The 11,986-nt window shown below is 41.6% G+C and overlaps 3 protein-coding genes and 1 long non-coding RNA gene across 5 annotated transcripts; 2 read left to right on the top strand and 2 right to left on the bottom strand.

Moving 5' to 3' along the window:
• Positions 1-534: 534 nt before the first annotated feature.
• LOC124327215 (lymphokine-activated killer T-cell-originated protein kinase-like) lies at positions 535-2,068 on the bottom strand. Its single transcript, XM_046786177.1, has 4 exons — positions 1,822-2,068; positions 1,709-1,734; positions 1,050-1,643; positions 535-979 (listed from the first exon to the last, which is right to left on the bottom strand). Exons 1-4 carry the CDS (start codon positions 1,929-1,931, stop codon positions 696-698), a joined length of 1,014 nt encoding a protein of 337 aa, XP_046642133.1. The 5' UTR covers positions 1,932-2,068; the 3' UTR covers positions 535-695.
• Positions 2,069-4,201: 2,133 nt separating this feature from the next.
• Positions 4,202-6,834, top strand: LOC124327225. Of its 2 annotated transcripts, XM_046786193.1 has the most exons (4): positions 4,202-5,503; positions 5,594-5,723; positions 6,216-6,365; positions 6,556-6,834. In XM_046786193.1, the coding sequence occupies exons 1-4, from the start codon at positions 5,041-5,043 to the stop codon at positions 6,704-6,706; spliced, it is 894 nt and encodes a 297-aa protein (XP_046642149.1). In that variant the 5' UTR covers positions 4,202-5,040; the 3' UTR covers positions 6,707-6,834. The 2 variants fall into 2 exon arrangements, with proteins under 2 accessions (XP_046642149.1, XP_046642148.1); XM_046786192.1 differs by having other exon boundaries at positions 4,202-5,723.
• A 729-nt stretch (positions 6,835-7,563) lies between these two features.
• Positions 7,564-9,516, top strand: LOC124327218. The gene is made up of 5 exons (XM_046786184.1): positions 7,564-7,884; positions 8,017-8,115; positions 8,216-8,712; positions 8,803-8,988; positions 9,091-9,516. The coding sequence occupies exons 1-5, from the start codon at positions 7,734-7,736 to the stop codon at positions 9,157-9,159; spliced, it is 1,002 nt and encodes a 333-aa protein (XP_046642140.1). The 5' UTR covers positions 7,564-7,733; the 3' UTR covers positions 9,160-9,516.
• Positions 9,443-11,756, bottom strand: LOC124327371. Its single transcript, XR_006916036.1, has 2 exons — positions 10,308-11,756; positions 9,443-9,900 (listed from the first exon to the last, which is right to left on the bottom strand). It is a non-coding gene; the product is annotated as an uncharacterized LOC124327371 (long non-coding RNA).
• Positions 11,757-11,986: the final 230 nt, after the last annotated feature.

The raw sequence follows: 11,986 nt of genomic DNA, 5'->3' as shown, positions 1-11,986 counted from the left end.
TAAGAGACAGACAACCAATGTATGACGATCTCTTTATCAAAACGTATCTACGTACAATAAATGTCTATTAACCTCGCGTTGTTCCTTGCCTTTTCCCCTCCATTAACAGTGGTGTGTTGTTGTTTTGTTTTTGGGGGCTGTGTGGCATCGCTGAGACCGTAATAGATCAAGAAAGCAAACACCACACAATAACGGCCGACACATCAAATGCATCGACAATCGTATCTCTTTTTCCGTGTCGTTTAAAACAGACATGACTCGGCGATAGATCAAGTTTTCACAAAGGAAAAAAACACCAGCAACAACCCCCCCCCCCCCCCGAAAAAAAAAGAAAATTCGATCAGCGCGGTCTACCGGCCCACTCGCTCACCGTTCTCCATCGTCATCGATCACGTCCAATAGGAGGAATAATACGCGTGCACAAATCAACCGTGAGTCAATTCCAACATCGGCCGCTCGCTGTACATACAGTTGGCGTCACCGGAAAAAATGTGCGGCGAATGATGAAATCTCGTGTTTCACTCAGGTTTGGAATGCGGGATCGATCGCTAGTTTCTATTATTATTTCACAGAACTCTAAACGAAACAAAAAGGGAGATAGGGGAGAATATACAAAAAGAGAACACGCGTTAAAAAAATCTATGTAGAGGAATTTTTCTTTTCTTTTTCGCATGAGCGCACTCTTGTCATCAATTTCAAGCATTCCAAATACTCATGACCTCGGAAGCTAGGGGTCTCTTGTCAGGATCGACTTCCGTTGTAGCGATGAAAACGGCAACGGCTGCGCTGTAGTCCAAGTCTTCTGGTAGATCAGGCAAGGGCGGACGCGTTCCCAGAGCTTCGTGATATGCGAAATCGTCGATAGCGGATGCGTAAGACTCGTCGGCTTGTTCTTCGAGTTCTTCTTCTTCTTCCTCGTTATCTTGGAGCAAATCAACATGTGGGACACACAAACTGAACATCTCCCAAATGGTCAAACCTAGAGCCGGAAACATAGGGAATTAATATAATTAACGATTTGATCGATACGTTTGAGCGGGACGACTCACCATACGAAAACATGTCGGCCTTGCAGGTGATGACGACTTCGTCGTTTTCAAAGGTTTCATCCAGTTTGATAACTTCTGGAGCAGACCAGGCTTGAGTGCCGACATAAAATTGTTCTGGTATTACTCGACCGTTGGCTTCATTCAATGTCATGGTAACGCCAAAATCGCACAGCTTGGCCAGACGAAAGTCACCGAAAATAAGCACGTTGCCACTCTTCATATCGCCATGCATTAAAAGCTTCTCAGTGTGTAGGTAATCCAGGGCTTTGGCAATATCCACACCTACACGGTTAATCTGTTGTGGTAGGAAAGGGCCAGCTTGGTTATCCAAGCGTTGTTCGATAAGATCCATCAAAGAGTTCTCAGCTTTCTCCATAGCCATGCACCAGGTCCCATCTAGTGCTTTTGTTAAAGTCCTAAAACCAATAATATGTGGATGTTCTAACTTCTTCAATATTTCTGCCTCTTCCAGTAATCGTTTGCTGAAGTCTTGGTTTTCTTGATTGTCATAACGTTTGGCCACTTTCTTGACAGCCCATGGAGATCGATAACCTCCAGAAATTGGACCTCTCTCCATCAAATAGACACTTACTCCTAAACACCAAGAAGAAAGATTATATATAACTAAATGAAACAGAAATTGATTGCTGGACTTTTACCTGTTCCATACCCCAGCCTTTCTAATCTAAAAAATAATAATTCAACATACAATTCATCAAATTATATTAATCATATAAGTAGAATATACAGTATACACAATAAAAATTCTTACGAGGGTGAAGAGGGTATAACGATTTTCCTTCCAGGACTTTCTCCAAATTCTCCATTTTGTAACGAATGAATCCTATTTTTCATAGGAGTTTTGAAACTATTGAAACTCATAGTTAATTATAACCGTTTAACAATTAGAAAGAAGTTTCTCTACTGTCTATTTTTAATAGTATTAACCAGAAGTCCAGAACCACAAAATTCGTTGACAAATTTTCAAAAGTTTGAAAGTTAATGACAGCTTGGCTACACATCCGCCATCTAACGTTGATTTTTGTGGAAAATTGACTCTAGCTATAGGCGCCATCTAATGTTGATGATTTTCGAATTTTTTTCAAAACTTATAGATGATGGCGGCATTTCCAAAATTCTGCTAACAAGTTATTCTTCTATGTCTTTTTTCTTCTTTATACGCATTACACAATCAATGCCATGCAGGGGGGGGGGGCATTTTGATCGCTTAACGAATAATTATTTACAAAACTATGTACTCAGTGCGGTGTCATGTTTTTGTTGTGAATAAGTGAAGTTCAGAGCGCATATGTAGCGCCAAGTGTTCATTTGTGCAACACACGAACTCAACAATTTTCGCAAACTAATTCTAAAAATTAAATTTCTCAACAAAAGAACAGAAACACAAGCTTGACACTGGGCAAAATAAAATAAAAGGAATTTCTCAACTTTCCACTTCACCATTGGTCACTAAAATTCCTTTAGGGTACGACCAGTGCAGTGTGAACCACATCTTCCTCAAGTGCCATTGACCATCTAAACAGCTAGCCGCTAGCGGGCAAATTTAAGTCAGGTGTTCCAAGTGCTCAAGTCTGCATCGGTCGAGGTGAAATTACTTATTCGCATGTTTCATCAGACGGAGAGTGATGAAAAAATTTCACTTTTCAGATTTCCTTTCTCTTTTTTTGAGGTAATTGTTTTTTTTTTTTTTGGTCCGTTTGTAAGACTAGACTGTAATGATAAATATGCTTGCATGAATGAAAGATGTAAAAGAAAAATCAACTGTGCATTAAACGTGACGAGCATTTTTATACCCTGTAGAAATGTCTCAAGTGTGCCACTAGTTAAGAAAACGAAATAGTATACGCACTTTCAAAGTAGGGACGTAATTGCAGTGTTAACATTTGGCGCAATTAAATTTGTTTTTGTTAATTATTTGGTTTCTGCAAGACTGTTTTACCTTCGGTGAAGATTAAAGGTATTAGGTTTAAAGGAAACCCCATCAAAAAAGGGCGGGCGATTCGAGAATGCGCAAAGCCGCAAAGCAATAATTGGCATATTATCAGATATTCAGTTCAAACCAGTTTTGAGGGGATACGACGTATGTATAAACTGACGCAACTGTCTTTTTAACCTCAGCTTCAGTCCGTTCCACATCGTTCGTTAATTTCATAATTTTAATAAAAAACTATCACAGCGCAATATAATGGAAACATTATTTGGATAACAGACTGCTTTTCGGTCCACGGTCAAACTTCCATCTGTTCTTATTTGACTATATAAAACTAAAAGTATAAAGTAAAAAAACTAGCGCAAATGAAGGAAATGTGTTCACTACTTGGACAAACAAGAATAACTCTTGTTTCTTTATTCAAAGCTGGTTAACGGTCGTCATGGGTTCATGACTCAAACATTTAAACATAGCAGCGATGGCGATGATAGCATCACTCAGAATACAAAAGCTCGGCCAAGTTTCCCGGTTTCATTTGCCTCATCCAACCGCTCCGTCAGCAGTTGCTTGGTTTAGATAACAACACCATGTTGTTGGTCATAAATAATATTATCGAGCTTTGCCTCTCAGATAAAACTACATTAAGCTATTAGGTTTAACGTAAAGAGTTAGCTGAGTACTACGTGGACGTCAATAGAAAGATTTGGGGCTGTTTTCGATGTCAAGTCAACAATAAAAATATTTATAAAGTAGTTAGCCTTAGCCTAGAGTTTTTCGTGAACGTGAACATCAACAATACAAGTTATAGAGTTCTGTGCGAACGTCAGCAATGAGAGATAAGTTTTATTTGGACGTCGACGAAAAATCAGGACAACAATGTTTCAACTCTGAATTCTGCTAAGCTGTTTAGAGACTTGATGGAATAAAATTGGACAAGTTTCAGTCTTTAGAACTTGTTCGATTTCTCAATGAACCATTTAATCGTCAGTCTAGGCGAGTGGGTTCTCCCTTTTACTTTTCTCACATATTCACAAAACAGGCAAATATATTTTGTTCTCAGTAATACCAAGTTCAAAATTTCCATTTGATGCTTGGAAATTTTAATAAATCCGGCTTGACAACCCAATGCGTGCAATCAGGTGTCATTGAATTGTTCAGTCACGGCACGTCACGGCAACCTGCCGCGTTGTCGGTCGGGCAGTCGACATTGACGCTGAACAGAGATTTCCCGATCGGATATCGGGAATTCGATCGAACGATCCAGTAGTTTGATACTAGTCACGGGTATATACGGATGGGTATCTCGGATGCGATCCAAATCAATAACGCAGTCACAGAAATACATTGAAACAAAGTAACAATATTGGAGAGGTTTAGAATCTTATTGTGGTAAAAATGTATTCAAAGACTCTGAACCAGTTGTTTCTTGAATTGACCCATATTTTAATAAAACGTATGAATAATTCAATTGAGACAGGAAAACTGGATTTCCCTTGGTGTCGTGGTGAGGCCGCGCTTTCTGTGTACTGCCAAGTGTATACGTCATCTATCATAACTTATTTGAATATTGATGTGTGACAGTTCCAGATAAGTAAAATAAATCAACCGAAATGTGTCCATAACCTACAATGCTTTCAAATATCCATCCAGCCCTAAAATAATTCAATGTAGGCTAATTGGAAGAACGTACGAAGCATAATAGAGAGAACCCCAAAACTTAAGTAGAGTAGTTTAAATAATACTACTGGGTCACGGTTGGAAAGTTTTTATCTTCGATGGCACAAAGCAATTAACCAGCAGCTAGCCAGATCCAAAGTCCAGATAATATTTCCCAATTTAAAAAACAAAAACAAAAAACACTGTTACTTTCGGTGACATAAGGATCACGCGCTCCTGAAAAAAAAAAACACTACGCTACCCTAATGGGATGTTAAAGAGACTCCATCTCAATTAGTGAAAGAGAATCTGTGACCGAGGGAATATAAAGCCGGTCGCGCTTCAAATGCTCCGCATCACAGTTCAGTCGGCGGGTCGTTGACAATGATTTCATTCTGTCCAACTTTTCTTTTGTTGATGTGCTGGATGACTCGGTCTTCAGCTGCAACGGAAGACGGCCACCATCGTGAAGATTTCGCTTCCGTTTTAACACTTTTCAGAGAGGTCATGAAGTTGGCCAAGAGTGCAGCCAGCGGAGATTGTCATTGTTCCAAATCCGACCAGTTTTCCTCCGGCGTCGCCGAACAACAGAAGCGAATCTTGAAAGTTATTCAAGAATTCAACGAATTGATCGATTCTGAATCGGCTTCGGCGGCTCGGGTTGACAGAGAGTCCGAAGAACACAGGCCTCACAAAAGAGTCAAGCGTTTTCACTACGACTTCCGGCGGCGGATCGCTTTCCCCCCGGGAACCAAGATCAGTGTGACTCCAACTTTCTACTTGCCATTCGTTCGTGACCTTCCGGATGGATTAATCTCCAACATGTCCATTAGTTTCCCTTTTTCATGTAATATGAGAAACGATTCGAGAAAGAACATATTTATGGCATTAATTAGCGCAGCCTTTTTATTTACTGTTCATCATTTTTCTTTGCAAGTGGTTTTGGACGATCTCGGACTGACTGACGATTCCAACATTTTCGGAACGTTCACCATTTTGAGGCGCATCTTTCGACTTTTCTTTGGCCATCGAAAACCACGAGCAAATGACTACAGCGGCGGGCACAGGTATTTTAGAAATAAATAGGGTTTCTTTCCGATTATGAACGCGGCCTTCTCTATGTGCTATAAAACTTGGAAAGTTTTCGGATATCCTATAAAGTTCATTAGAAATTCCAATGATCGTATGGGATTCTACCATAAATGACTGTCCCAAGGACAATAGGACGACGCTTGATTACATGTTTTCTACAATCAACTATTCTATTAACATTCTGTTTTATGACTTACTCTAGCTCTGAATTCTAATTTCGAAGGCGACTCCAAAAATCCCCGAAAACCTCAAATATTTAATGAATCCATTCTGAGAATTAAAAAACAAATGCGTAGTATAGCCTACAGCTCTACTGGCTTAAACTTTTCCCGCGCAGCAGTATCGCAAATAAATAAATAATGATTTTATAGTGTCAAACTGACTTGACAGGTCATTAAATCGGGCCGCTTATAAATCACAATTAAAAGTGTAACATTAATCAGTGGGCCGTAACCGATTCTGCGCAGGATTATGGTCTACCGTACCATTGAGAACGTGCTCTACAACTTCGGAATGGCGGGCCATGATTGTTTGTTGCGGGCCATCTGCGAGGTGCACGAATTCCCGCTCGATCATCACCACGGTCTGCTGGGCGAGTTGCTTCAGTTTCTATTCACGTAATTATTATTGTTCACGCAAAAACCGTTGGCCGAGAGAATTATCTCGTGATCAGATTAGAATTTTTATATACACTGTAGTACATCCTGACTGACTGACTGATGCTTATCTACCGCTATTTCCTTCCCTCGGCGGATTGCGCTTTTCTTTTTTTTTTTTTTTTTTTTTTTTTGTTTGAAATTATTTTAGGGTGAGCAAGTCATCGGACTCCAGCGAAGAAGCGCGGGACTACGTTCGTGCCGAACAATCGGGAAGAGATCGAGGCGAATGCTGGCAATATTATTCAAAATGTCCCAAGTCGATTTTTAACCAGCAGCACGATAACAATTTATACATGTGAAGTGTTGTTACACAAATTTTCACCGGTCTACATTTGGCTATTCTATATGTATACCATTCAAACACACTGCATTTAAGTACATGTCGAGACACGTACGCACATCATCGAGGTCATCCGTAATCCATGCTCTTTAGTCGATCAAATACAAAACTGATATTTTTTTAAAACGATCGTCGAATTGTGTTTGAATTGTGATGCTTGTCAGACCTTGTCGACAAGCGACGGTCGAACACAATGACAATGGAATGACGTCGATCGAAGGATCTCGACAAAACTGTTTGTTTAGTTAAGTTGTTGTTTTTTTTTCTTCTTTATCCCTTTTGATTTATACTGTGTCAATATTGACTTCCTCCACACTGAAATTATGAAAAAAAGTCATGTGAGGCAACAACCGCTGCTTGTCTTTCAGCCAAAGATAAGCCGATAGAGATGAGTAACGAACCTACACTGCCGGGGACGATCCGTTGCGCATTGAATATAAGATAACGCCGACCATTTAAACGGAAAGGAAGCGGGAAGAGGACCTTTTCCGGCTTTAAACAAACGTATTAAGCTCATAATCTAGAGAAAGCGTCGATTGAACTAATAGATATATTACCCAATAATAACCACGCGCAGCATGCAGGAGGGCCGAGGGAAAATCAGTAGGTTCCGGTTATTTTTTCGAAATCCCCTTTACTTTGGATTTTTCTGCATTGGGTTTTTAGTCCAACGTACACCGGTTATCAGTTGCGTCGAGAAAATTTCCTTCACTGACGTCAGCAAGCCCTTTGTGAACCCCAAAAGTGATAGGACACCAGCGCAGTGTGAATAGCAGCCGGGCTGTTTGGCTGAATGAAATAAAAGCCCGTGAGCGCAGTCGGCATGACAGTTCACAATCATAAAGCGCTAAAGCCGGTTCCATATTGAATCTGCTGTGTTCGAGTTATAGCGAAGAAGATTAAAAGAGAGACCATTTCGTTTTGTTTTGTCTGGCATAATAGCATTTTTTTTGGAAATCGAAACTTTCTCGTCGTTTGAATTTATTATGAGTCTCGAATTGAAATTGCAAGAGAACAGACAATGCAACGGTGGTGGTGAAAACAAGTTCCAGCTTCCTGGCGGCGATCTTCAAGGCTTCGTCTGTTTCACTTGGACGTCTGCCTTCCACAAATACGTCGACTATTGCAACTTGATCAGTAAGAGTCCCTTTTGCCTGTTGAGGGTCATTTTTATAATATTTACTTGACTCATGCACATTCCCGTACAAGGAACCCTCATCAGTTGGCTTCTTTTTTTATTGATTCTTTTCTTTTTTTCGTTTCCTATAGAAATTCAGGTCATCCTAGAAGGTTATCTAGTGACTAATCCTTCCAACAAGCTCAGCAGTGGGAAAAAGTTTTACACTTCCGAGATTCTTTCCGTCCGAGGTGAGTTTCGTCACTTCCGCTTATTTTACCAGCCACGTCCGTTGCCAAACACATTTGCAAGGATGTGAATGTTCACCATTTGGCTTGTTATATTCAACAGGCATTTATGGCGAAAAAAGGCTGGGCGAGGTGTTTCCGAAACGCTCCTTCGCCTTCCCGTTTATGGTCAGCCCGAATCTCCCGCAGCAGATGATACCGTCCTGCCGTTCGTCCAAGATGATGAACGTCGCCTACCGTCTGAAAACGCGTGTGATATTGCGTGACCACGGCCAGCAAAGAGCCCCGGATGCGGCCTACAGTTCCTTCAGTCACCAATTGCCATTTATCGTGACTCCGGGATCGCCCAATCAAGCCACACTTGATTTCATTCTCAGGACGAAGAGTATTAACAACAACAGCAGCACTTCGATCGATTCAAAAGTCAACTCCAATAAGCAGCTGGTCCGCGCATCGAACGAATCGTTTCAACTCAGAGGTTCACTTTCCGATTTCGTGGCTAGTACTCAATCGCCCAGTGCGATTGAAGCTCTAGTCCGGCTGGATCAAATCCACAACTCCGCCAAACCCGTCACTAAAATCACCGGGAAACTCATTCAGGTAAAGGTCGTCTATAGAAGAATAAATTCATTGTTATGCGAGACTGTCTTTTGGCAATAGTTAATCAAAAAATTCATTCGTTCCACGCAGGAGTGTACCGTGGATGAAGGTGTGACCCTGCAGAAAAAGGCGGAATTATTCAACATCCGACTCGACGTTGGCGACAAGGGAGAGCGTAAATGCGAAGAATTATCGATTCCTTTCAATTTGCCTTCAGGTCTTTTGCCCACTCTCATCGAGAAGGATCAGAGCGCTAAAGTTTCTTATCGCATCCAGGTATGCAGCAATAACATGACATTTTTTGAAACGAATTTCCGTTCGAAAATTTCGTTATGGGAAGTGAACTAATCAGTTTGTCCGTGTGTTTTCTATAATCAGGTGAGCGCACACGTCGGCAAGAAAGAGGACTGTTGCATCACTTTGCCGCTGATTGTCTTATCCCACTGAGACACGATGACGTCAGTGCGGCTGATCTCATCAGAGGCTTACCCCGACGCCATCGTTTTTCATCCCGCCATCGCGTCATTTCTCAAACAAATGCTGACACACTTATTGGTCTCAGATCACGTTTCGACGCTAGATAGTATACGTGCGTTCATGTTGATTTCCTGCTTGTATTTGGAGCATCTCTCTCACGTCTCAAGGATATTTTACTATTCGTCCCTATGTATTTCTTCGATTGTTCCCCATCAACGCCAAAAAAACAAAAAAAAATGATCTTTCGCGAATTATATTTGGATTTGTTGTTTTGTATTTAATACACACAAACTGTGTACAACATGTGGAATGAACTGGATTGCATTTCTCTATCTCTCTCGGTACAATTAGAACATTTGAAATTGTATAGCGGCATGTCACGTCATTTCATCTATGATACAAACACAGCAATATTAAAATAATAATAAAATTAAAAAATTCAACGTTCCAGGATGGACAGCAGCGGAAGCAGCCTCTTGTGTGTGTGTGTAGACTACTTGCAGGCAGGCTAGGCCACTTTGAATGATGGGCAGGATCACATTCATCCGATCCGGTAATGGATCCGTGCTCGGCGGCTGAGCGATTTGTTGCGCGGCTGAGTCGTCGTCGTGCTGGTCGTTGCCGAGCGGGTCGTCACTTTGTCCCCGCCTTCAGGTGGAGCAACGGAATGAACTCCGTTGAGACTTTGCGCCGTCAGCGATTGGTGGTCCCCTACACGAAACTCAAACTGTAATAAAACATTTTTTTCGGGGGGCGAGGGATCTATTGGAGCAATTTCAAGTGGCAAAACGTTTCTCTTCTCGGTCACCAACATATTAAAGAAAACCCCCAGCGCATATAATCTAGTCAAAAGCCCCGTTGGATGTTGTTTATGATTTGTTCCAACCTAATAATACGAAATGTAACGGATGTTATTGCCGGATTCAAGAGGCTAAAAATCGACACAAATAGAATAGTAGATATAAGATAGCCAGGAAATTGCACCAATCATTTTTTATAAGAGCGTACTTGTAAAGCGACGAGGGCCCTGAACCTTGACCAGCACCAAGCCAATGGGGATGGATCCTGTCTAGCAACCGGTTCATGAGTCTAATAGCGAACGATGATGAAACTCTAACCTTTGAGACTGGCCGAAGAGACAGTTTGGACGCTGAAGAAGACAAACAGTAACATGGAACACAGGGCGATCCATCTGAAAACGTGAAGGAAGCTCTTCATGCTGCTGGCGACAAAGCAAACTCCGCACTCCGCGCTGGATGATGATGACAAATGGGCGACAGAAGTTTCTGCGGGGCGGATGACGACGACTGCTGGCGAATTATTGCGAATGGTCAAAACTAAAATGCAACGACGAGAAAGAAACTCTGAACTTGTGTGCGAGAAACAGATCGGGAACGGAACACACGTCTTGACGTTGTTTCGTCTCTTTGTTTACTGATGGAACCAAATGCGCGTTGCATTCGTTTTATTTGAATTGTGACGAACCACCGAACGACTTCAAACCGAAAGGAACAGACAGAAAAAAAGGGGGTTCCGTCGCGTTCGTGAGTGCTCAAAGCGGAAACGAGATAATACGCAGAGAGAGAGAGAGAGAGAGAGAACTGGGCTCGCACAAACGGCTCGCGGACGCCGGCGCAAGGATGAACAAATCGCGCCTTGACCCCAATCTCCTAGCGTTGCCGAATATGCCCAGTATACATATGTAAATTTCTGGACGCCCAAGACAAGGTTATCCCGAGAAAAAAGCCCTTGATTTGTGTCATAAAGGACTCTCACGGACACGTTCCACCTTCAACTCATCACATCCCCAATCGATTTACCGGAACTTGCTGTTCGCCGAGTCGAAACAAAACGTGGGAATTTGAACAACAAATCATGCATTGTGACCTCATCTAACACCGTCAATTATACTTTCATAGACGGCGGCGGCCTATTTTGAGTCTGTGCGATCGAATTGAAGTCGAAATTTAACGCTAACGAACTGTAAGTATAATCCAGTTATTAAAAGGCCAACAATAGCACAATGGGTATACTACTGTAGCAGAGCTTCCAGCGGGATTAAATTACAATAATCGAGCCCTACTATATACGATCCGCTTTTATTTCATTTTGATTGAATGGGGGATTGTAATCTTTAACCGCCTGTTGTTTGTACCGGCCTTAATAGCGTGAATGGATGACGATAATAAGACACACTTGATGAATTCGTTTAATTGCTTTTCCGTGTGTGCTGTATATGTGTGGTGAGTCTGGGTGGTATACGTGACAAATGTCTGAAGGACGAGATATGGTAGACCTAACTAACTATACGCGTTCCGGAAGAGTAAATCTAGATGCCATCTAGCGGGCCGGGCAACTTTATCCTGGTGTGCGCCAAATGAAGTCTAGCTGAAAGAAAAACAATTCACGTCACAACCCAACGAATGGGGAAGAAGAAGAATGAAATGTGCGAAGAATCAAAGACAGAGGGAGAGAGACGAAGTTTTTTTTTCGCGCGCCCTTTTCCTACACACGTAGACAAACTACTCACGTGAACGATAAAAAATAAATAAATAAAAGAAGAAGAGCGTTTATTTTCTTCCGCCCATCTTTTTCTTTTTCTTTTTCATTTCTTTCTATTTTGAAACGAAGGGGAGAAGGAAAGAAGAAGAATAAGAAAAAAGAATTTCCCTCTCTCGTCTCTCTTTCGTGACTGCGGTTATTACATTTCCCTCCTCGGGAAAAAGATCAGACGGCCGCAGTTTTTTTTTTCTTTTTTTTTTTTTATCTTTTCACGTTTTCACGGTCACCGCCCGGA

Source organism: Daphnia pulicaria, chromosome 2, assembly GCF_021234035.1.
Source record: "Daphnia pulicaria isolate SC F1-1A chromosome 2, SC_F0-13Bv2, whole genome shotgun sequence".
Classification (NCBI taxonomy): Eukaryota; Metazoa; Arthropoda; class Branchiopoda; order Diplostraca; family Daphniidae; genus Daphnia; species Daphnia pulicaria.
The sequence above is the reverse complement of the archived record's forward strand: the minus strand, read 5'-3'. Positions and strand labels throughout refer to the sequence as shown.

Coding starts and splice junctions, on each gene's coding strand:
- LOC124327215 (XM_046786177.1), bottom strand. CDS start 1,931: ATGAGTTTCAATAGTTTCAAAACTCCTATGAAAAATAGGATTCATTCG. Junction 1,735..1,821: donor GTTATACCCTCTTCACCCTC/GTAAGAATTTTT, acceptor ATTATTTTTTAG/ATTAGAAAGGCTGGGGTATG. Junction 980..1,049: donor GGCCGACATGTTTTCGTATG/GTGAGTCGTCCC, acceptor TTCCGGCTCTAG/GTTTGACCATTTGGGAGATG.
- LOC124327218 (XM_046786184.1), top strand. CDS start 7,734: ATGAGTCTCGAATTGAAATTGCAAGAGAACAGACAATGCAACGGTGGT. Junction 8,116..8,215: donor CGAGATTCTTTCCGTCCGAG/GTGAGTTTCGTC, acceptor TATATTCAACAG/GCATTTATGGCGAAAAAAGG. Junction 8,989..9,090: donor AAGTTTCTTATCGCATCCAG/GTATGCAGCAAT, acceptor TTCTATAATCAG/GTGAGCGCACACGTCGGCAA.
- LOC124327225 (XM_046786192.1), top strand. CDS start 5,041: ATGATTTCATTCTGTCCAACTTTTCTTTTGTTGATGTGCTGGATGACT. Junction 5,724..6,215: donor GACTACAGCGGCGGGCACAG/GTATTTTAGAAA, acceptor GATTCTGCGCAG/GATTATGGTCTACCGTACCA. Junction 6,366..6,555: donor TTGCTTCAGTTTCTATTCAC/GTAATTATTATT, acceptor AAATTATTTTAG/GGTGAGCAAGTCATCGGACT.